Genomic DNA, 23,650 nt, shown 5'->3' on the forward strand with positions numbered 1-23,650 from the left:
AAAGTCGTTGCAGAATGAGAAGCTCAGTAAAATCTAAATTGAATAACTTAGATGCTATACTGGAATTACAAAACAAGTAGATTTCACTGCCAGAGTGAGAAGCTCAGTATAATCTACTGTGACTTGTTACGTCGATATACTGTCTTAAATGTAAAACATACAGATTCATATAGACAGACAAAACCTGGATCCAAAATCTATTGATGAAGACCAATAACGGGGCCTGCCACCGGGATATAAATTGATTCCCTAATTATACTAGACACTATATGCATACTACTAACAGTATGCAGACGGATTAAAGGCCTCAATAATGGTGCAAGAGTATGTCAGTGATCGGGTACCAGGCGCAACTGTTAACTACACTGGCCTCGAACCTCACATGAGAAAAATTATGTACTAGCATACAAGGATGCTATGTTTACATTTAAATACTTTAACGAATGACACTTTAGCCATAGATTAAAGTCTGCCATTAATCCAGCAAAGAAATTAAAAGTAATTTAATCCCAGTTCTACAACTTATTCTCAACATGTTCATGGCGAATAGAGCTCTGGCAAACAATCTTCAACCAAGAACCACCTTTAAACTACAAGCTTAAACGATGAAAAACAAACAGTTTTTGCGACCTTTTAACTATGAAACTACCAGAGCAACCAATAAACAAGGATCCAAACGCTCAACCTAAATCTTATATCAACTTAGAGATCGATCAATAAACCAGATAAAGACCAGAAGTCATATATTAACACTTATCGAAAAATAATACTTTTAGGTATCAAGTATTATATATAATTTAAAACCAATACAGCAAATTCCATTAACATAATATGACGTAGAATCTTCCCAAAAGCATAACACGAATTTACGGTTGTAGAACAAGAATTGCTTTTATGCGTCTAGTACTAATCCACAATTAATAAAGAGACAGTGCCAATTGACAAACTTTAACGATAAAATGTGAAGCAGACACAGCTGCAGCACACAATTTATCAGATATATTTATTTGTATGCAACTGGCATCGTATTAAAAGTGAAAAGCAGAAGTAATACCACCCGATGTTAACATAGAACTCTCTAAATTGCCTTTAATAAAAATATCGAACCAAAACGAAAACCAATAAAAAAATAACCATCCAACGCCCCGACCCTGCATTCCAGCACAACTTTTCGGTTATACCATAGACGTTAACACCATTTATGCAATTTTAGTAGTGTTAAGACTGATAACCAGTAGAACAGTTATCACCTACTAATGATCCAATAAACAAGACTTATTATGCACCTATACCACATTATAACTAGAAACCAATAGAGAATATACCACCGGACAAAATATAAATTTATTTATACCATGGAAACTGAATGATAAAGATTTTAAATCAATTTCGTATTGTAATTTAGAACCTGCAAAATATAGCCCAATAATGTTTCACTCAAGCACTACCTCAAAACATTTCCTTCGACATCAGTAGATAAGTTGAACCAGCAATTTTTTTTTATGTATTCAATGCCTTATTACAATTAAGAACCAATAGAGAATTCATCTAATGTAGTCACCTCAAGAGACAGACTGAAGCAAATATAGAAGTCCAAATTAGTAACATAGAAGCTGATTCATCATCTGAAATCATTAGGCTGAATAATCAGACTATACAAATCTGTACTCATTAACAGTTAATCAACAAATGACAATTTGTCGATTGCTAATCTAGAGACAGAAATTGATTACCTTCATAACCAGTTCAAATTTTTATATGTAATGATAGCACTTTTCACATAATTTGATTGGTAAAAATAGATTAATGATGAATCGCTCTATGTTAGTGAAAGAACAACCCTCTAAAAAGACCTTATTGATAGTCCCCGTGCAACTGCCGACGAGGACCTCCGTAGGTAGTCAGATCCTAGTTGTTTTTAGTTCGACGCTGAAAAATAATGAATCTTGAACTGCAAATTGGTCCCTATATTGGAATAAAACAACCCAAAAACAATAATTTTATTACCAGTAATAGTGCTAACATATTCTCTTTACATTCACTTTGAAAGAAATGTAAGGTCTCAATAACTACGCACATACAGCACCTTACAAACTTAATAAATGCTTCATCAAATATATGCAATTTGATTTGTTTCAATTTGTTACTGAGGATTTGGTGAATTTCAGTCTCCAGTAAAATTTAAAGGGTCATCTTGACCCGAATATCACCTAAAAAAGTAAATATAGGTTTAATTAGTTGTGCTCAGAAAATAGTAGTATTCAATGGTTTAAGTTTATTATAATCATTATACCTTAATCGTACTTCTGCTCCACATACATTTCAACCAAGATTTCAAGTAGGACAATCTTCATTTGTCTTGAGAAAAGAATACATGTAAATTGATGTAATCTAATAAAGTCTCCTTTGATTTTTATTGTATACCATTCCACTTGCAGACACATTGCTGCATTGGGCCTAGGAAACGGAAAATGGAAGCAAAAGTGTAAACCTATGTGGATTTGTCTTCTGGGATCAGTATTTTTTTATCAATAATTAACTAAGTTTTTTCTTTGATGAAACACTACCAGCCTTTTCTATAAATGTATCAATTTTTAACCAGAAATAATCCAAACCATCTTATCTAGGATCACCTAAATCAAATATAAAGATAGGATTCTAAAATAAAATAAATAAATATATTATTTGAAATTACCAATTATTCTCCAGTGTCTTTTCATTTTCGTTATGATTCTGCAATTGTCAAGGTCTGCAGCTTAAACACAATAGCAGAATAGCCCTGCCTAACAGGGTGGCTTTAATTGGTCTATCATCTAAAAAAAATTATAAAATACAAATTAAAATTCTTAGCTAGTGTCCGAGAGGCGAGTCTGAATTACTCGCATTTAATCATATGGTGAGTGCAAACATGAACGAACAGTATAATTCGATCTCTACGCAAGACCATGGGCGAACACTCGAGGAAAATTTGCCGAATGCCATTTGCGGTATTTTCTCGTGATCTAAATGAACTTGTGACGCATCAGGCTCTTTTTGGAAAGTATCGGACCCCAACAATCCTTCAACGATTTTCATCGTTTGTTTTGGAGACACGTATTCTTTTGTTCAGAACCATTTTTTCCACAATTACAACAAAATGGAATGTTTCGTCAATCACTTTTCGACGGTACGCGTTTTTAAAGAATATCAAATTATTAAGTATGGTCAGTAACATAATAAACAATGTTATGATAAGGAAGAAAATACCAATAAGATTGAAATCCAACTCGTTTGAAGATTATGATAAAAATATCTTCTTAAGGACTCTTAGAATATTTAAGAATTCTTATGTTCACACAACTTTAGTATTTATCGATTTTTATAGATAGATTTATAGATTCCTAAAGATATGAAACAATTACAATCCTGTAATGACTACAAAATAAACTAAAGTCATCAGAATATATTTTCAGCCCCAAGGGAAAAAACCTGTATATAAACATGTGGAAATTTCACTGAGGTAGACTTAATAAAACAATTAATTAAAAATATTACCTCTATTTGGCGACACAAAATGGATATATATTCAAGAAATTCACCCGTTAAAGATAGAGACAAGAATAGTATGGACAAGTACGAATTTATATCTACTGCATGGTGTATGGTTATATTCTAGTAATTTAATTATTTTCTTGAAGGTGACTCATGCGTTAATCGCGAAGAAATTATTTCAGGCACAAGTACTATGAAAATAATAACTGTTGACGAGTACAAGATGAGTTAGATCAAGAAGTCACAGTCCTTATTAGAAAATATTATAGTCGTATCTTTTAAAAAATAAACCTGCCAGCAAGCACATTTAGACAAATGTTGGAAAAATTGAAAGAGTAACATCTTCATACCGCAGTGTTATGATAACCACCTAAAGAATAACATATATAGGTAAGAGACTCTTTTCTAAAATTACTGTATTTAATGGGTTTTATTTATATTGTAGCTAGAAAATGTTGTACTCTCAATTGTTATGTGCAGTGTGGTTAACGGGTGGTTATTTTTACATGTGGAAGGGTTTGATACATTTTTAAAATGCGTGAGATACTGTACGAATTAAATGAAGTTAGTAGTAATTTGACATTATTATTTAAACTCTTTCATGCTATCGCTACTTCTAGTATTTGCACCACTTTCATGTATGCCCCAAACAATCATATATTGAAAAATAATGTTCTAACAACCCTTAGTAAACTAAATATTTTTGTTGTCAATAATTATTTTATGAGATTATTATTGAACATATTTTCCTCCGCAGCTTGTAAAATAGTCCTCCCATGTTATTTAACGTGTTTTGTGCTACAAAGGGTATCGATATGTATAAATACTTAACTTCATTATTGTTTCATCAATCATTATCCTTCTACCTTCATTATTCTTCATCGAAGAACAAGTAACGTAACCTTTACTTCTAAGACGTTATTTTAATTTTATAAATTTTAATTTTGTTGATAATTGCCATTTGCAAAGTATGAATCTACTAAGTTAAATATTATTATAGATTTCATGACAAAATTCTCCCATATACATGTTATTTTAATTTTTCAATTTTACTAATTTATCTCTGACACCCTGAACAGAAATGGCGACTCGTGCGAAAGCGTAACGGGAAAATTATATTGCAGAAATCCACTCCTAAATATATCTGATATATATTTGACAAATTGATAAGTTAATACTTCACCACTCTGCACATTTTCAGTGATTTCCATCAGATCGAAATGGATATTTGCCTATATTACGGATGCCACTTGGCCCTAACAAGCCCTAGGATTATTCCAACGAAGAAGAGATCATGCTTTGAAAAGAGTACAACAGCTTCATCGCTTAATCTTCTTTGACCATGAGATTGTTATGCATTTAATTATGCTATAGATGCATCATGCAATGGCCCCAATCTTACCTTAACTTAAATAAAATGCAATTGTACTGCAACAGAAAAACTTCAAGCAATAGTATGGACAACAAAATGTTTCACACCCCAATATTTCGAAAGAAAGTTCACACTAGCACTTGAAAATAAAATATTTCAAAACTTTAAGGATTGAAACATAGAGCCCAGAATGAAAAAAGAGAATAGAAACACGTTTCCAAGATCTTCATATGAATTGAATTGTAAATTAGAGAAATAAAAACTTGTTTGTATACTCTTTAGCTCACTGTGTAGCAGAAGATCTGAAAATGGAAAATGAAGGTGAAATTAATAATTAAGAAAATTGTACTACCTAATAAGCTGATTTATGAATGGATTATTTATGGAAAGCTCTATTCAAAATAACCAAATACATGAATTCAAAATAACATAACAAAACCAATGTTACCCCAATTAACCTGTAATATCTACAAACTTGATTGGCACCTGTTTATGCCATTTTGAAAAACCAAAGACAAATATATTATCTAATAACCAGTTTATATTTCCACAATATACTTTTATTGTAGTAAAAACAACACTAGACATATCGATAAGTCAGAAATGTATCTAAAACAAATAAACACAATTCTATTAACATTAACTTTTAGTAAGAACCCAAGATCTATACTTTTATATCTAGTAAACAATTTGGATAGATTTCTAAAACATTATAAAGTGAGTAATAATCAAAATAAAATAAACTAAAAATCTAAAAGACCAGTCCTGTTATTTTTAAAGATATTCAGGATAAAACCAAAATATTTATTCAAAAATCAGGTATTTTTTAAAGCAACCTCCACACATATAGTGAATAAGCCAAAATAGAAATACAGTTTATATTTTCCGGCAACTGAGATATTGCATAAAAGGCTTAGGGTTGATAGAATACAATAAAAGAATACATTTGTAAAAATCTGTTTCTAAATAAATATAACTAAAAGTAACTATCTTATTAAAATATTTATAACTTGTATGTATTTATAATTAGATTGCAACACTGAATAGATGATATACTAGCCGAGCGTAAATTTAATTATGAAAATGAAAATATAACTTACCAACTATTGTTACTTTAACTTTGCGGCAGATACATAACTTGAACGATATTTGGATCTCCACAATGTGTGACTTCTATCTTGACACGTGAACACATATCTTGACTCAAATTCTCACACCCATATAGATTAATGATACTGTTTAACAAAACCTGGAATATGTTATCATCTCTGGGTACATTTCTTGTAGAAGAATAGGTAGATAGATCGCCTTCTGTAAATTATATATATATATATATAATATTTTACTGCTGATTATCATTAAAATTATTTAGTTGCTTACCTTAATGGACTTTTCTTTCGGGTATCTTGGGTTTCTAGATTAGATCTAAGTTGTAATACATATTTACATAAAGAAATCTTATTACCTAGCATGTATTTAACATTTCCAGGTCTCCTTTGTTGTAGAAAACTCTCATTTCACTTCGTCATTTTTTTAACATATTCAGATAAATATTTTAAATCAAATCCTACAATAAAAACAACAATTATGCGAACGCCAACGAAGCAGGCCAGGGACTAATGGCGGGATTAGTTCAGATTAGCGTTGGGAACTGTCAATAAAAATAGCTACTGTCAAATACACGACTCGACTGTTTTTTCATTTGTGATGTCAGACGAAGATGTACAGTCTTGTCTGTATAAAATGTGAGATAGGAAAGGACGGAGATAGATGCTTGGACCAGTTAATTTTAAATGTCTTTATATTTTTTGTCATTGGATTTAAAATATGGAAGAACGGGGGTGAGTTCAAAATGTAGGGTTATATTTTTAAAAGGTATAAAATCCAAACAGTATTAATTTTATTTATAGAGGGAATGTTTGCTGCCAAATCTATAACAATATCGTTTTCGACGACATCGGATAACTATCAACATATGCCAAAACTTAATGATAATAAGAACAGGTCAGAAAATTATTCTTCTTGTGTTGGAAGTAGTCAAGTCATTAATGAGGTTTGTGGATCAAGAAGTGAGCGATCATAGTTGATCATATTTGGAGATTTTTAGGAGAACTTCACTGCTTTCATATATAGTGGGGGATTTTTCATTTGGTTTTAAATATATATTGGTTGGGTTTGATCTAAACGATTTTGGTCTTTTTTATGATATTGTTTATTTATATGATTTTCGGAGATTTTGGTAATTGTTCAAATATGTAAATTAATTCAAATATGGTGTTTTTGTAAAAATAGGAAGGCATATAGAAATTATTTTTATTATTTAATTTTATTCAATAATTTTTTAAATAAAATGTGATATTTCAAAAAATGTTCAATGTTTATTTCCCTCCTTATATATAGTTTCAACACCAAATCAATTGTTTATCAAATGTGTGTATATTTATTTATAAAAAATAATGATGTCTATATATGAAAATGTGTTGTTTCCAAAATTTTACCATTTTAATTTACCTCATGAACTTATTTAGCTGCTTTTATATATATATGTGTGTGTGTGTGTAATAATCACCATAAAAATATATAAGTAAATAAAGTATGTACGCATGCGACAAACTCCCATTATTCTGTTTTAAAATTAAATGGAGCTCAATATGCCCATACGATAAATCCACAGAAGACAGAGGAGTAATGTATCCTTATATAGGTCTAGGGTCTTAAAGTTTATCCACACTTTCAAATGTATCAAATACATCAAGTGTGGGCGTACCTTTAAGGATCATCTAATTGGAAGTGGTGGGATACCAGTAATAAACCATACAAAGCGGCAAATATAAGATAGATCCATAGAAAAAGAGAGATTTAACCTTACAGGAAATTTGGACTTATTGTTTTAATCGCTATGCATTGAGCCGCGATGGGATCCGATTGGTTCACTTCGTCTCTACAGCGCCTTTATTGTTTATTTGTTTCAGGTGCCATTCTTAGTAAAACAATTAGCACTTATCGAAAAAGGTTTCCCTAACGATTCGAATACTCGGTTCTCTGAAAATAAACTACATAACTTCGGTTACGATATTCAAAATTTCAAATATTTGATCAATATTATTTTGAATATGACGACGAAAATTATTGTCCAAATCCCGATGAAGGAGACAAAATAGTAAACTTAGAAAACTAAACTAACAAGTAAATACTATGCAAGTGTATCAAGTATCATACCTAGGAATTCACCATTCTGCATATGTTCAGTGACTTCCACCAGATCGAAATGGATATTTGCCTATATTACGCATGCCATTTGGCCCCAAGAAGCCCCAGGATTATTCCAACGAAGAAGAGATAACGCTCTGAAAGGAGTACAACAACTTCATCGCCTTAATCTTCTTTGACCATGAGATTGTTATGCATTTAATTATACTATAGACGCATCATTCATGGCCTATCATAGCTTAACTTAAATAAAATGCAATTGTACTGCAACAGAAAAACTTCAAGCAATAGTATGGACGACAAAATGTTTCACACCCCACTATTTCGAAAGAAAGTTCACACTAGCACTTGAAAATAAAATATTTCAAAACTTCAAAAACAAGGATTGAAGCATATAGCCCAGAATGAAAAAAGAGAATAAAAACACATTTCCAAGATTTTCTTATGAATTGAATTGTAAATTAGAGAAATAAAAACTTGCTTGTATACTCTTTAGCTCACTGTGTAGCAGATCTGAAAATGGAGAATGAATCTGAAATTAATAATTAAGAAAAATGTACTACCTGATTAAATAAAATCAAACGATAAGCTGATTTATGAATGGATTATTTACAAACTTGATTGGCAAGGTGTATGCCATTTTGAAAAACCGAAGACAAATATATTATCTAATAACCAGTTTATACCTCCACAATATACTTTTATTGGAATAAAAACAAAACTAGACATATCGATTAGTCAGAAATGTATCTAAAACAAACAAAAACAATTCTGTTAACATTAACTTTTAGTAAGAACCCAAAATCTATACTTTTATATTCAGTAAACAATTTGGATAGATTCCTAAAACATTACAAAGTGAGTAATAACCAAAATAAACACAATATCTAAAAGACCAGTCCTGTTTTTCTAAAGAATATTCAGGATAAAACCAAAATATGCATTCAAAAATCAGGTATTTTTTAAAGCAACCTCCACACATATATTGAATAAGCCAAAATAGAAATACAGTTTATATTTTCCCACAACTAAGATTTTACATAAAAGGCCCAGGGTCTGTAGAATACAGTAGAAAAAAATACATTTGTAAAAATCTGGTTCTAAATAAATATAAGTAAAAGCAACTATCTTATTAAAATATTTATAATTTGTATGTATTTATTATTAGATTGCATCACTGAATAGATGATATACTAGCCGAGCATAAATTTAATTATGAAAATGAAAATATAACTTACCAACTATTGTTACTTTAACTTTGCTGCAGATACATAATTTAAACGACATTTGGATCACCACCGTGTGTGAGTTCGAACACATATCGACTCAAATTTTCACATTCATATAGTTTAATGATACTGTTTAACAAAGCCTGGAATATGTTATCAACTCTGGGTACATTCGTGTAGAGGAATAGGTAGATATATCGCTCTCTGTAAATTATATAAATATATATAATTTTTTTTACTGCTGATTATCAATAAAATTCTTTAGTTGCTTACCTTAATGGACTTTTCTTTCAGGTATCTTGAGTTTCTGGATTAGATTCAAGTTGTAATACATATCTACATAAAGACATGTTATTACCTAGCATTTATTTAAAATTTCCAGGTCTCTTTTTTGTAGAAAACTCTCATTTCACTTCGTCATATTTTTTTTTCAACATATTCAGATAAATATTTTAAATAAAATCCTACAACACAAATAATAATTAAGCGAACGCCAACGAAGTTGGCCAGGGACTAATGGCGGGATTAGTTCAGATTAGCGTTGGGAACTGTCAAAAAAAAATAGCTACTGTCAAATATACGATTCAACTGTTTTTTCATTTGTGATGTCAGACGAAGATATACAAAATCTTGTCTGTATAAAATGTGAGATAGGAAAGGACGGAGATAGATGCTTGGACCAGTTAATTTTAAAAGTCTTTATATTTTCTAATGGTAGTGTAAACGAGACAGAGATTATATATTCATTCAACTGATTAATTTAAAAAAAGAATAGGAAAAATATACTAATTTCTATTTTCATGTAATAAATAATATAATTTTAAAGGAAGTGCTTTATTCACCTCTTTACGATTAATATTTTTAAAAGAAATTTAACAATTGCTCTGTAAAAAATTGTTTTGGATCTATGAAAATTCTGAAAGCTTCGGAACTTAATTTTAGTTTTCAAGATTTTAGGAAAAAAGTTTCGACAAACAAGAGGCTCGGACAAAATTCGTGAAAGTTTATCAATAAAGTATTACTCATCAGAGACTGAGTTAGCGCCGATGGCTCCTCCTAGCTATATACCTAGATTTAAGTTAACATAAAGACAAATTGTAGGTTAGACGGAAACGACTAGTAACAATGTATTAATTTAACTATTTGGTCATAAGGAATCCAACTATGGGGTACCGCTAGCAAATCTAATATATCCATCATTCAACGGTTCCAAAATAAAGTGTTGCGTGCCATTGTTAATGCTCCGTACTATATTTCAAATAAACGCGATATGATATTACTCTAGAACCTATAACGAGTGTAGTTCAACGTGTTTGTGTGAAGTACTTCAAAAGAATGTTGGTGCATCCCAATATACTCGCTAATCAGCTAAATATGCGACGTAGACTGAAACGTTTAACACCACCTGATCTGATTACTGGACATATATAAACTTTAGAATAAGACTAATTAATTAAGATATTTTATACAGAAGATCGCTTAATGAAGTGATTTTCTGCATGCCATGTAAATATAATATAGACATAAGAAATACTTATTGCCTATAGGGCAGATTGTGGAATCACAAAGAGAAAAAAAAAGTGCTGGTTGTGGCATTAGATCCAAAAAATGCTTTCAATACAGCAACACAAGTTACTGTATTAAATGAAATGATGAAAGCAGGGATTAAAGAGAACAAAATCCAGTTCGGAATAGAGAAGGGGCGGCTACAAGGATCGAGCATAGTCCCGACTCTACGGTTGATTAATATCAACTCCTGGTTCGATAAGATAGCTGAGATTAGCACACAACAGACACATGTGAGAGCACAAGCGTTCGCCGACGACCAAATCATCGCAATCAGCCATCGAAAACCTACTGAAATTAAACAAGAATGGAACAAATACTGACAATACTGAATGGGCAGAAGAATCAAGAGTACAATACAAGAAACACAACACAATACAAAGAAAAACCAGAAGTTATGATATATCCAAAGAAGGAGATCCCCTTTACGATGGAAGAATTGAAGAGAAGAAGAAATGACCGCAGTAGAGAAACCCCAGTAGTACCCAGAAGGTCCAGATTTCCGAAGATAAGAATTAAATTAAATGAAGAAATCATAACTTCTAAAGACCAGATGAGGTACCTAGGAGTGATATTGGATAGGAAAAACATATAAATTAACCATCTGAATGCCATCAAAGAAAAGGGTTAAACCGTCGTTGCCAAAATGGCGGGACCTATACGCTGGAAGTACGTAAATATGGCAAGGGACATAATGAAATATGTATACGAGAGAGTCGTGAAGCCAGCCATACTATACGGGTCCGAGACATGGGGAGGGTACGTAAATAAAGTATACACTCAGAGGAAGCTAAACGCGATTTAAAGATACGCCCTAATATTAATCACAGGCGCGTATAAAACAGCACCGACGAGCGCGCTACAATCGCAGGAGTAGTTCCTCTACCAATAGAAACCGAAGCAAGAGCATGGGCGGCAGAAAAATACGGTTATCCACTAGGCCCGCCAAGGCCGGAGCAAAAATACATGTGCTGGCCATGAGAAAAACTGTGGATTCGTTGGGGACCGAGCAGTACGAGATAGGAAGACACATAGTGAAGGTATGGACGGATGCTAGTGTGAAGCAGGAAAAAACAGGAGAAGGTATATTCATTCGCAGAGCAACGGGACAGAGGAAGTGGCATGCATCAGACTAGAAAATGAAATTAACAGCAGGGTAGCTGAATTTCTAGCCATACAAGAAGCCATAAGAATACTAGAAGAAAAACATGGCGATATGCATGCCGTAATCAAAACAGATAGCAGAGCGACTATCTAGTAGCTGGAGAACGACGAGACAAAGATCAGACCGGTAGCCGAAGTACAGAAGGTATTACGAGAACGAGCAGCCGGGGGTATCAAAGTGGAAATATCATGGGACAATACCACAACCGAATAAACAAAGGTCGACCAACTAGCCAAGGCCGCCACTGAGAAGAATCAGACAGACAAAGCCTGTCTGGGTTGGACCAGTAAAATCACAGCAAGAATAGAAAAGAAGAAATGGATTCTACGAAAATGGCAAAGATACTGGGCCAAATACACCAACGGCCGCAACGCTTACAAACACTGCAAAACACTAGGATTTGAAAGGTTAGAGCTAAACCGAAAAGCAGTGCAACTGATAACAAACCATGGAAACATGGAAGCATACATCAAGAGATTCAGACTGGAAATCACGGAAGGAGTATGCGGATGCAGCCAAGATCAAGAAGATAGTCATCATAAATGAATGCACAAACGCCGAAAGGTTGAGCGCCAGAGATCTTTATAAAATTCCGAATGATCAGATGGAAATGAGAAATGCACTCAACAAAACAAACAAGAAGAAAATTGAAATATTGAATGATTGGGCAAACAAAGTTATTAATGAAGAAGAAAATATCGCAGAAGTCCTGCGATCCCAGAATTGACAACTGATAATAACAAAAACAACAAGAAGAAATCAGTAATATAAACCCTCATTATTTTTATTATGATTAATTAAACCAATAAAGCACAATACAAATAATAGCTATGTCAAGATAACTCTTTATACATATAAGAGACGCCCCTTGAGAAACATAGAGATAGACACAGACAATTCCACAATCCCACAAATAGACATTCAAAATGATTAATATTAGGCATACTATTATTAGATGTTAGCGCTACTGCATGCAACTATTACATAGTTTTTTAATTCAAAACAATGGTTACTATAATCAGAGCATCATTAAGTAATTAATATAATAATAATAAGCAAGAAAAAAAGCCAAATTATAGGAACCATTAAACAATTAAAATAAGCTGACGATCCGGAACGACGAGCATGGGAGTATATGCTTCATTCATGTAAAATGGCATGGAGAAGATCGAGAGGTGCTGATGGTTTGCTTTAGTTTGAGCAATAGCACTACAGGTCCGCATCACATAATCAATCATAGGAGTCTTGTTGTGTCGCCCAACCTACCTAAAAATAAAGACAATAATCATCATCTCATATCGTCAAGGTCGTATCTATCTTCGCAAAATAACCTCCTCACAACCTTTGCATAAAACACAATCATCTAAAACAATCATTCAGAGGACAGAGACACACCTCATAAAACGAGACAAATAATACTCATCTTATAATATAGAAAACTAGCAAATTCACAGTATCAATAGTCCCAAAGTGCTTTGTCCAATCCACCAACTAGGACAAAATCAATTCCATCAAGTCTGTCAAAAAATCCCTAACCTAAAACATACAAAATCATAAATAAACTGCTGATATCCCGATGGGAGGATGATTGGCAATAAAAGAAGTTGAAAAATATGAAAGTCATTCACGAAGTTACTGCACCGACCCACAGGGTTGTAATCTCAATAGACCTCATACCTTGCAAATCAAAACACATAAGTCATCTAACTAATAAATTTCGAACAGATAAGTCTAATGAAAACAAATATAATATTCAACATACCCAAAAGTACTCAAGCAAAAGTAAAATCCTAATCTGATAGTGTTTAATCATCGAGTACAGAAGAGCTGCATGGTGCCACGGATAGCTTCGGATATATCATCTCCAAATAAATCACGGTCAATTCCACCAATTCTGCCAAAGAACCTGGACGCAGATAACCTAAAAAATACAAAGAAACATAAATACACTGCTGATATCTTGGTGGGAAAATAACTAGCAACAAAATAAAATAAAATAAAGGTAGTTAAACAACATCAAAACATATTTACGGCGTCACTTCACCGTCCCACGGAGTGGTAATCTCAGTGGACTTCATGCCTTACAAAATCAAAAAACAAGGGTCATCTAATTAATCAATTAAGAATAAGAAAAGGCGGATAAAGATAATATCTAAACTCACCCTGAAATAATACGCAATATTCATACAAAAGTACAATCCTAGTCTGGTGGTATTCAATCGTCAAGCACAAGCAAATTTTCTAGTGACACAGATTGTGTCCGACAAAACCACCAAGTGGTGCGAGGGGGTAAAACAAACAAGTCGTAGATCGCCAAATCACACACGATCAGTCTAATCCATAAGAAAACCTAAAAACACAACAATAATAAAATAAAGTAAACAAAACGTATAATCAGAACGAAGACATAACCTCCCATGCGCGTACGTCAATTCTTCTAAATGAGAGACGAAAACAATATCCAACGACATAAATTACGGGTAATTCTAATTTAATTAATAAAAGGAAAACATAGTAATTAAAACGGGAATATAAGAAATAATCCACAAAATCTACAAATTAATTGCGAAAATATTAACTAGAGAAAGAGAACAAGCGGCGCGCGGCATCTAGTAAGAATTAAGGCAATCAAAGGATAGGAATTTCAAATATGGAAAACCGTAATATTGTCAACAATATCATAAAAATTTTTTTTTGAAAATTATATTATATTCTATTATATTCTACTTTAAATTAATGAAATAAATTAAATGATTAATGAAAACAATTTTTGGGGTCGAAATAATAATCGAACCTCTTAAAAAATCGAACTTAATACCGCAATGCAAAAGATGCCAATCGCATGGACACACTCAGAAATTCAGGAGAAGAGAACCTAGCTGTGTAAAATGTTCAGGCAAACATATCACCACAGGGTGTAGAAAACCCAAAGAAGCTAGAAGCTGTAGAAGATATACATTTTATCATACCATACATCCAGTTAAGACCGCAAGAGGAGGAAGTGCAATAATAATAAAAAAGAACGTTTCCCACCATCAAGAACCTGGGCTCAGTACCGTAGAAAATCAGGTAACAGCAGTAACTGTTAAATCAAGCAGATACAGGGTTAAAATATCCGATATATATATATATATATATATATATATATATATATATATATATATATATATATATATATATATAGATACAATAAAGAAAAATTAAATAGAAAATTATTTCAATGTCCTAAGCAATCTGAGAGAAAAATGTATAATTGAAGGTGATTTCAATGCAAAAAATGCAAGATGGGGATGCAGAATGACAACAACTAAAGGCAGTGAACTGCATAAAGCAGCTGCTGAACTAAGATGAAAACCAACTTATTGGCCGACTGATTAACAGAAATCCTCAGACCCCAGTTGGATTTCTTCATAGTAGGAAACATAGCATCCAATTATATAAAATTCGAAGAACATTTTGAGCTAAGTTCAGATCATACGCCAGTGATTCTGACGATGAGCGAAAATATAATAAGAAAAGAAAGAAAATCAACGTTCACAAACAAGATACCAGACTGGGAAGGATTTGCTGAAGAAATGAATAAATAAACTCAACTAAATGTACCCCTCAAGACAACTGAATAATTAAATTTTGAAGCAGAAAAATTCGTAGTAGATATTCAACAAGCTGTTTGGAATAATACTCCAATAATTAAGAGTACAATTAAAGTAATTAATTATCCAAAGAAGTGAAGGAAATTGTAGATGAAAAACAAAAATTACGAAAAAAATGGCAACAAAGCAGAACACCTGAAAATAAAAATAGTTTAAACAATATAACCCAAAGACTGAAAAGGAAAATACTGGAAATTAAAAACAAAACAATAAATGACTATCTGAGAAATTTAACAGATGATAAAGAAACTGATTATTCACTCTGGAAAGCCACAAAAAACGGGCTCATGTCTACACAGTCCACCTATAAGAGACCTATGTGGGTCACCAAAAAGCAGAACCATTTGCTGAATATCTAGAAGAAACTTTCAAACCAAACGAAACTAATATTGAATATAATTTGCCGGACATAGAATCTGAAAATTCGATGATTGTCACGCCGAATGAGCTAACCAAGGTTGTTAAAACTGACATTAACCCCAGGAAATCACCAGGCTACGATAATTAATAACAGAATTACTGCAAAAACTACCAAGAAAGGGAATTTTAAAACTCACCAATTTGATCAATATAGCATTTAGATTAAAACGTGTCCCAGGCATTTGGAAGATTTTTTTTATTACTCTTCGTGAGTCCACAATCTGCCCTATTGGCAATAAGTATTTCTTCTGTTTATATTATATTATATACATGGCCTGTAGAAAATCACTTCATTAAGCAATCTTCTGTATAAAATATTATCTTAATTAATTAGTCTTATTCTAATGCTTATTCTAAACTCTACATATGTCCAGTAATCAGATCAGGTGGTATTAAACGTTTTAGTCTACGCACTTCACTATCACGTCGCATATTTAGCTGATTAGCGAGTACATTGGGATGCACTGACACTCTTTCGAAGTACTTCACACAAACACGTTGGATTACACTCGTTATAGGTTCTAGAGGAATATCGCGTTGTATCACTTTATTTGAAATATAGTACGCAGCATCAACAATGGCACGCAACACCTTATTTTGGAACCGTTGAATGATGGATATATTAGATTTGCTAGCGGTACCCCATAGTTGAATTCCATATGTCCAAATGGGCTTGAGTATTGACTCATACAGCAATACCTTGTTATCTAATGATAACTTGGATTTGCGCCCAATGAGCCAATACATTTGATATAATTTTAGTCCTAGTTGTTTCCGTTTAGAGAGTATGTGCTTCTTCCAGGTTAGGCGTCGATCTAAATGCATACCAAGATATTTAACATGCTCTGCTTGGGGGAGTTGACGATGATTGATATTTACTGGTGGACATGTTCTTCTACGCAGGGTAAACGTTATATGCGTGGATTTTGATTCATTGGCTTTAATGCGCCATGTCTTCAACCATAATTGTATTTGCTCCAGGTGGGTTTGTAGGTTTATTGATGCTGTGACTGGATCTTAATGGGATGCTAAGATTGCTGTATCGTCTGCATATGTTGCCACAGTAGTTATTTTTGTGGTGGGCAGATCAGCCGTATACAGAAGATACAGTACTGGACCCAGTACACTACCTTGCGGAACTCCTGAATATATGGGATTTAATTCGGTATGTTCATCGCCTTGATTTACAATAAAATGTCTGTCAGTGAGATACGATTTTAGTAGCTGATAGTCCGGATGAGGGAGAAGTTTCTTTAGTTTAACCTGCAAGCCCGTATGCCATACTTTGTCAAAAGCCTGAGATATGTCTAGGAAAGCAGCCGAACAATATCTTTTGGCATTTAGGTCAGCGTTTATTTGGTTTACAAGTCTATGCACTTGCTCTATAGTCCCATGCTTATTGCGAAAGCCAAACTGATGTTCTGGAATAATTTTTCTTTTTTCTATTATATAGTTTAGTTTTTTTAGGTATAATTTCTCGAAAACTTTCGAGATTATTGGTAATAAACTTATAGGTCGGTAGGAGGTCACATCTTCTGGTATTTTTCCTGGTTTAAGTATCATTAATATTTTAGCTACTTTCCAGATACTAGGGAAGTAATTAATTCGTAGCATAGCATTAAATATATATGTTAATAGTTTTATAGCCTTTTCTGATAGTTCTTTTAAAATTTTGCCAGTAATTAAGTCATAACCAGGAGCTTTATTAATATTAATCTCTCTCATTATTGTATGTTTAACTTTTTTGACCGTTAATTTCTCGTGCGGCAAATCCATTTGAAATGGCGAATCTAGAAAGCTAGTAATTTTATTTTCGTCATCTTTATGTAGCTGAGACTGGAAAGGTTTAAAAACATTTTTTAAGTGTTTTGAGAAAATGTCGACCTTCTCTTTATTGCTTCTCGCCCAATTATTTTTGCTTGTTTTAATAGGTGGGTTATGCTGCTGGGATCTCCTAAGCTTTTTTGTTGCTTTCCACAACGAATAGTCTGTAGCCTCAGTTGATGTCAAGTTTTCTAGGTATTCTTGAATGCCTTGGTTCTGTTCGATTTGGATTAGATCTCTCAGCTCTTTTATGGCCCTATTAAATGTTGCCAATTTCGTCGTAACTTTCTTCTTTCTGCTATCTTTTTCTGTATTGTACATGATATATGAGTATTTTTTCTTGGAAATGTTTCACTGTTGGGAGTCGCGGAATATGCTGCCTCCTGTATATTTTTTGTAAGATTTATTGCTGCTATTTCTATATCCATTTCAGTTTGTAACGGTAAGTTTAGAGAGATATTTTGGTCTAAGTTTTCTCTAAATGAGGGCCAGTTAGTTCTATTATTGCACAGAGAAGGGGGTTTATCTTTGATGGTAATTTTTAAAGAAATTGTTAGTATTATTGGTGAATGATCAGAAGACAGGTCGAAACATGATTCTGCCTGACACTTTTTTGGATCAATATTTTTTGTAATACAGAAATCTATTGTATCTGGTTTTTTATTTCTGTCTGAAGGCCAATATGTTGGTTCACCAGTAGAGATATGTTGTAAGTTATCTATCCTTATGGCTTTGAGCAGTTCTCTACCTTTTGAGGTTATTATTCTTGAACCCCACATTAAATGTCTTGCTTTATAATCTCCTCCTGCTATAAATCTATTACCTAGCGTACTGAAGAATTCTTGAAATTGTTCTGCCTTGTTGTTATGTTTGGGTGGGCAATAAATCGCAGAAATTGTTAATGGTCCATGGGCTTCCTCTATGGTTATACTGGTGGCTTGCAGGTAGTCTTTGCGGAATTTTTCTTTTTGGAAATGCTTTATATCATCTCGAATTATTATGGCTGTACCTCCATGTGCTTTATCATCAGGGTGATTTGTATGATAAAGCTTATATTTAGGAACTTCCAAATAATTTTTGTACGTAAAGTGTGTTTCGGAAACCATCATAACGTCAATATTTTGTTCAATTACGAACATTTTTAGTTCCCTGGCGTGTTGTTGGAGCCCATTGGCATTCCAGACAGCGATTTTGTAGCTATTGGTTTCAGGCATTAGGCAAGTTTGCTCACGACGGTTGTGAGTAGACCAAGCATCGTACTCATTTGATCCATTAGTTTGGCCATCATATTTTCTAATCTTGAGATGTTGCTAGTTTCAGTAGGTTGAGATATTGTCTCTCGTTTTTGCGCTGAACCATTTTCAACTATTTGGGCATAAGTTATGTCTGGTTGACTTGTTCTGGTTGGTAGTGGTAGATTGGTAGTAGTGGATTGTTTTTGTTGATGCCTTTTTTCCCTTAAGACCGGATAGAGTTTCTGCTGTAGTTGCTTGTGAACTGCGCAACCATTGTAGTTCGCTGGATGATTTACGTTACAGTTAACACATTTCACTTTTTCATCGCGAACTTTACGAGTACAATCTCCTGTCTTATGTTCTCCTGCACATTTTACGCATCTATATGATTTGCGACAGTAAGTCTTTGTGTGCCCGTGCGCTTGACACCTTGTGCATTGTGGTATAATTCTTTTTATATGTGGTGGTTCGCATTTAATAATATTATTTTCCAATTTGGTGATTTCATACACTGCCTTATTATTTCCATTAGGTTTTATATCTATATAAAACATAGGCAGGTTTTTTTGTCGTGTGATGTCGTATATTGTGAATATTTACGACCTCATGACCTTTTTCAGCTAGTGCTACCTTGATGGTGTTAAAGTCCGTCCCGTGATGTAAACCTTTTAACACGAATTTAAATGTTCTCTCGGATTTTGGCCTGAATGTATGGTATTGGGTGTTTCTTTCATCTAATTCTTTTATAAGAACTTTAAAGTGATCCGCTTCGAACAATTGGATTTTAATTGTTTCATAGCTCACTGTTTTAATTGTGTAGTTCGTAGTAATGGTTTTCAATAGGTCATGGATGTTTTTTATTATTCCTATCTTATAGACTGTTATTGGTGGTGGTTTGGGAACAACTTTTTCAGGGCTTGGTTGTATGTTCTCTTCAATTTCTTCAGGTTGCTGAAACTGTTTTTTGTCTCTATCGGTTTCTGTAACTAATAGTCACTGATTCTTGTTTGTTTCCTCGCGATTTCTTCTTCTGGACTTCTCAATCGTTTTTTGTTAATGACTGTAGTCCATTCTGATGGTGGAGTTTGCGTTATTGCTGTTTGTTCTAATCTTATATCAAAGTGTGCAGGTGATTTGGTTGAATCGCTATGGTTTGCCATTTTTTAATTTTTAATATTTTATTTAATTTACTACCAGAGGAGAAAAAAATAAAATAAATACATTGTTTATTTCACGCACTTAATTTTTCACTTACGTTATTTTAGCACTAGTTTTTGACCAAAAATACTATAAATCAATTTCAAAAGGACTGTTGTAAAATAAGATGAAATAATTTTAAAACACTAATAAAAATGAGATGCAGTCCTTTTGTCTGGTCACGTAAACACGTATTCACTACACTTTAGGTTCACTGAGAGACGGATAGCCGCATCTGTTATGCGTTTTTAACACTCACTTAAATAACCGTAATAAAATACTGGGTTTTTTTAACTGAGTTGGAAAATTAAAACGCTTAAAATCATCCCCTCTCATCTACGGTGAGGTAACAGTGGGAATTCTGACAAAAGAAATTAAATACTGTGAAGAACGACTAAAGAAGGACGGCAAATTGCTTGACAAGGAGGGTATAAGAAAAATGTGGACTAATAAGCTAACCGATTCTTGCGACGCCAAAGCTCTCGCTTTATCTAGTCAGAGTAAACATCAACATGACTGGATGGGTGATGACACGGGGTTCTTGTTGGGGATGGATTACGTGAACTCTGTAAGTTTACGTATTAACGCTTTTCTTTCCAAGGCGAAAACTGCCAGAGACAGAACAGAATACCGTTTCTGTCAAACCGGATGTGGCACTGTTGAAACACAAAACCATATTATGCAGCAGTGTCATCGAACATATGACGCGAGAATTAGAAGGCACGATAGTGTGGCACACTATGTATCGAAGGTTCTACGAGATCAGAACTACAATGTCACGGAAGAACAAAGGGTTATAGAATATAAAGCACACCCACAAATAATTTGTACATATAATAATGCAATTAGAATGCGCTACCTTTATCCTTTAAATACGACCACACCTTGCACTGGTCATCATTAATATGACTCTTAGGAAGAATTGTTAGTTGAAATAGAGAACTTCGACCACAATTCTGATCATTCGGCCAGTGTGTCAACACTAAGCGAAAATATAATATAAAGGATACCCTCATTAACAAAACCACTCATTGAGAAATTTTATGATGGACTTCTAATGCTACATCAATCTTATGATAAACCCCCAAGAATGTCTCGATTAACAGACCCACTACATCCTGGCTGGTAATTTCAATGCTCGAAATGTCTACGACGGCTCAAACTTTGACAACAACTAAACTCTTTAAACTCCTAAAAAAGTACCCAAGTCCTTGGCCATGATAGCCTTCCGATTACTTTATTCACAAACCTTCCACAAAGTACCCTATTACATATACGCAATTTATAATAATATTTAAACCACAAACATCCTTATCCTCATCCAAAAACCAACAAACCCCGCACCGTTAAACTATAGATCTATTTCAACCACTGATCATCTTTCAAAAATCATTAAACGAACCATTGTTGGAGACTAATTTGAATCTCAATATCAAAAATCCCATATATCTACCTACCAATATGCTTTTATACCTGAACGATTCACATCAGATCCCTAAGTGGATCCGGAACTTTGACTTTGGCAATCATCCTGTTCAAATCACATGCATGGTTTTTGAAAAGTTACATTTATAAATGTATATGCAATTTTCTCAAGAGAGAACATTGCAGATGAAAATCAGTAATCATCATTCCTCTTCTCACTCCCTCAAAAACGTTGTCCCTATCAAATTAAATATCAAATAACGAAGTTACTATTTTTTAAATAATATAAACAAGAAGCACGTTGTCAGTTAAGAAGAGCCTACCTAACACATAACATATTAGCTGTCATATGAGGCAAATTAAATCATAGAAATTTGACAATGGACAGACTAACGCATATAGAGACAATTAATGGGTGGATTAGTGATGTTAAGGTGCAAACGTCTAGCACAAAGGACCGATCTGCTCAAGAAAATTAAAAAAAAAGAATGACCGAATAATAAGAACATAATTTTCTAGTTAATAAAAAATGACCCACTTCCTAGAAAGTTCTCGAACTATTGAATTCACTCTCGATAAAATTCAAATTGCTACTCAAAGACTCGCTCTGGTGAACCATTATACTGATAAATGATATATGGTGAATTTAATATGTTGCAACGTAATTATATTTGAATTATTAATAAAGTTTTAATAAATGTAACGTTCATTTGTATCTGTTTATAATATTTGTGACATGGGAAAATAATTATGATTTTAGGTAATAAACAATATCGTATTGTATCGAATATTTGGTGGGACCAGGTCAAGGCATGTCACATTGGCTCGTTGTTGAGTGCTTCGGATATTGGCGGTGCAGGAACCAGTGGCAAACGGTCGATGTAACACATTAGTCCTGGTTGAAAACCCCTTACTGGGGCCACAGTCATAAAACTCAAATTGCTCAAACCATTGCCAAAACTCAACCACGTGAGAAGCTTTAGCTGGAAGAATTTTTCCCTCCCCAAAAGTTTGAACGCATCGGGATGTGGAAAGAGGTTTCTTGAACCATTCTCCTCAGTCACGAGTGTATGAAAGGAAAACAAGGTAATATAGGGAAATTCCGTATAGAAGAGGAATTCTGAAAATGAATTACTTAGTAAGACAAGTTACATAGAGAAAATAACTAAACCGCTCTCTAAGTGCATTCTTGGTGCTGAAAGGGCTACCACCACTTATGGTCAAGTACATAATATCAGAATATGCCAAAAGTACCACCATCACTTGCGACGTGAGCCAGAAGGACCCTATGTCCCATATGCTGTTTAGTTTTGTAATTGATGGCGTATTTCGGCGAGCGCCTAAAGAGATGGGGGTCAAGGTTAACGACTTGCCCCTGACTGTTCTAGCTTACATCGATGACTTGATCGGCGAGTGGCCTCCTTTCCGGTAGGGTTGCAATCGCAACTTGATACGACTGGAGAATAACCTCGAAATATAGGACTCTCAGTAAACGCTCTGATATTTCAGCCCTTAGCGGTAAAAGCAATGGGACACCAAACGGAAGTCGCTGGCGATCAACACTGTACCTTCGCACTCCTTCATCCAGCTCCCGTACCAACTCTCAAGAGGACAGATCCATATAGGTATCTTGGGATATCATTTAAAGCAGAGGGACGACTGAACATCAGCGTCTGCTCCAAAGTTAAAGAGAAGCCGTAAAAAGTATCATCCGCAGCTTTAAAGCCGAAACAACGGCAGTAGATCCTGAGAAACGTCCCAAACCCTTCTTTCTACCATTTAGTGACCTCGGGACCAGAAACGATAGACACGATACGTTCGGT

General features: G+C 33.7%; 2 protein-coding genes and 1 long non-coding RNA gene across 6 annotated transcripts in view; 1 reads left to right on the forward strand and 2 right to left on the reverse strand.

The window, feature by feature from the left end:
- Nucleotides 1-1,986: 1,986 nt before the first annotated feature.
- The window catches only part of LOC143205881 (uncharacterized), a 69,121-nt gene continuing 47,457 nt past the window's right edge, over nt 1,987-23,650 (reverse strand). The window contains exons 1-7 of one of the 3 annotated variants that reach the window (XR_013007952.1): nt 9,352-9,489; nt 6,369-6,470; nt 6,284-6,308; nt 6,004-6,214; nt 2,696-2,813; nt 2,294-2,633; nt 1,987-2,210 (exon numbers count right to left, since the gene is read on the reverse strand). The gene's annotated coding sequence lies outside the window, so the exon portion shown is untranslated. Of the gene's footprint in view, nt 2,211-2,293; nt 2,634-2,695; nt 2,814-6,003; nt 6,215-6,283; nt 6,318-6,368; nt 6,471-9,351; nt 9,807-13,181 lie in introns of those variants that run through there. The other 2 variants (XR_013007951.1, XR_013007953.1) reach the window with 2 other exon arrangements.
- LOC143205880 (uncharacterized) lies at nt 6,524-7,198 on the forward strand. 2 transcript variants are annotated; one of them, XM_076418919.1, is made up of 3 exons: nt 6,524-6,744; nt 6,796-6,956; nt 7,011-7,198. In XM_076418919.1, exons 1-3 carry the CDS (start codon nt 6,624-6,626, stop codon nt 7,059-7,061), a joined length of 333 nt encoding a protein of 110 aa, XP_076275034.1. In that variant the 5' UTR covers nt 6,524-6,623; the 3' UTR covers nt 7,062-7,198. The 2 variants fall into 2 exon arrangements, with proteins under 2 accessions (XP_076275034.1, XP_076275035.1); XM_076418920.1 differs by having other exon boundaries at nt 6,553-6,744; nt 6,814-6,956.
- LOC143205888 (uncharacterized) lies at nt 13,337-14,490 on the reverse strand. The gene is made up of 3 exons (XR_013007963.1): nt 14,236-14,490; nt 13,836-13,994; nt 13,337-13,609 (listed from the first exon to the last, which is right to left on the reverse strand). It is a non-coding gene; the product is annotated as an uncharacterized LOC143205888 (long non-coding RNA).

This window comes from Rhynchophorus ferrugineus, unplaced genomic scaffold (assembly GCF_030347505.1).
Source record: "Rhynchophorus ferrugineus isolate W39M unplaced genomic scaffold, kcgeb_rfMv2 rfM30, whole genome shotgun sequence".
Taxonomy (NCBI): domain Eukaryota; kingdom Metazoa; phylum Arthropoda; class Insecta; order Coleoptera; family Curculionidae; genus Rhynchophorus; species Rhynchophorus ferrugineus.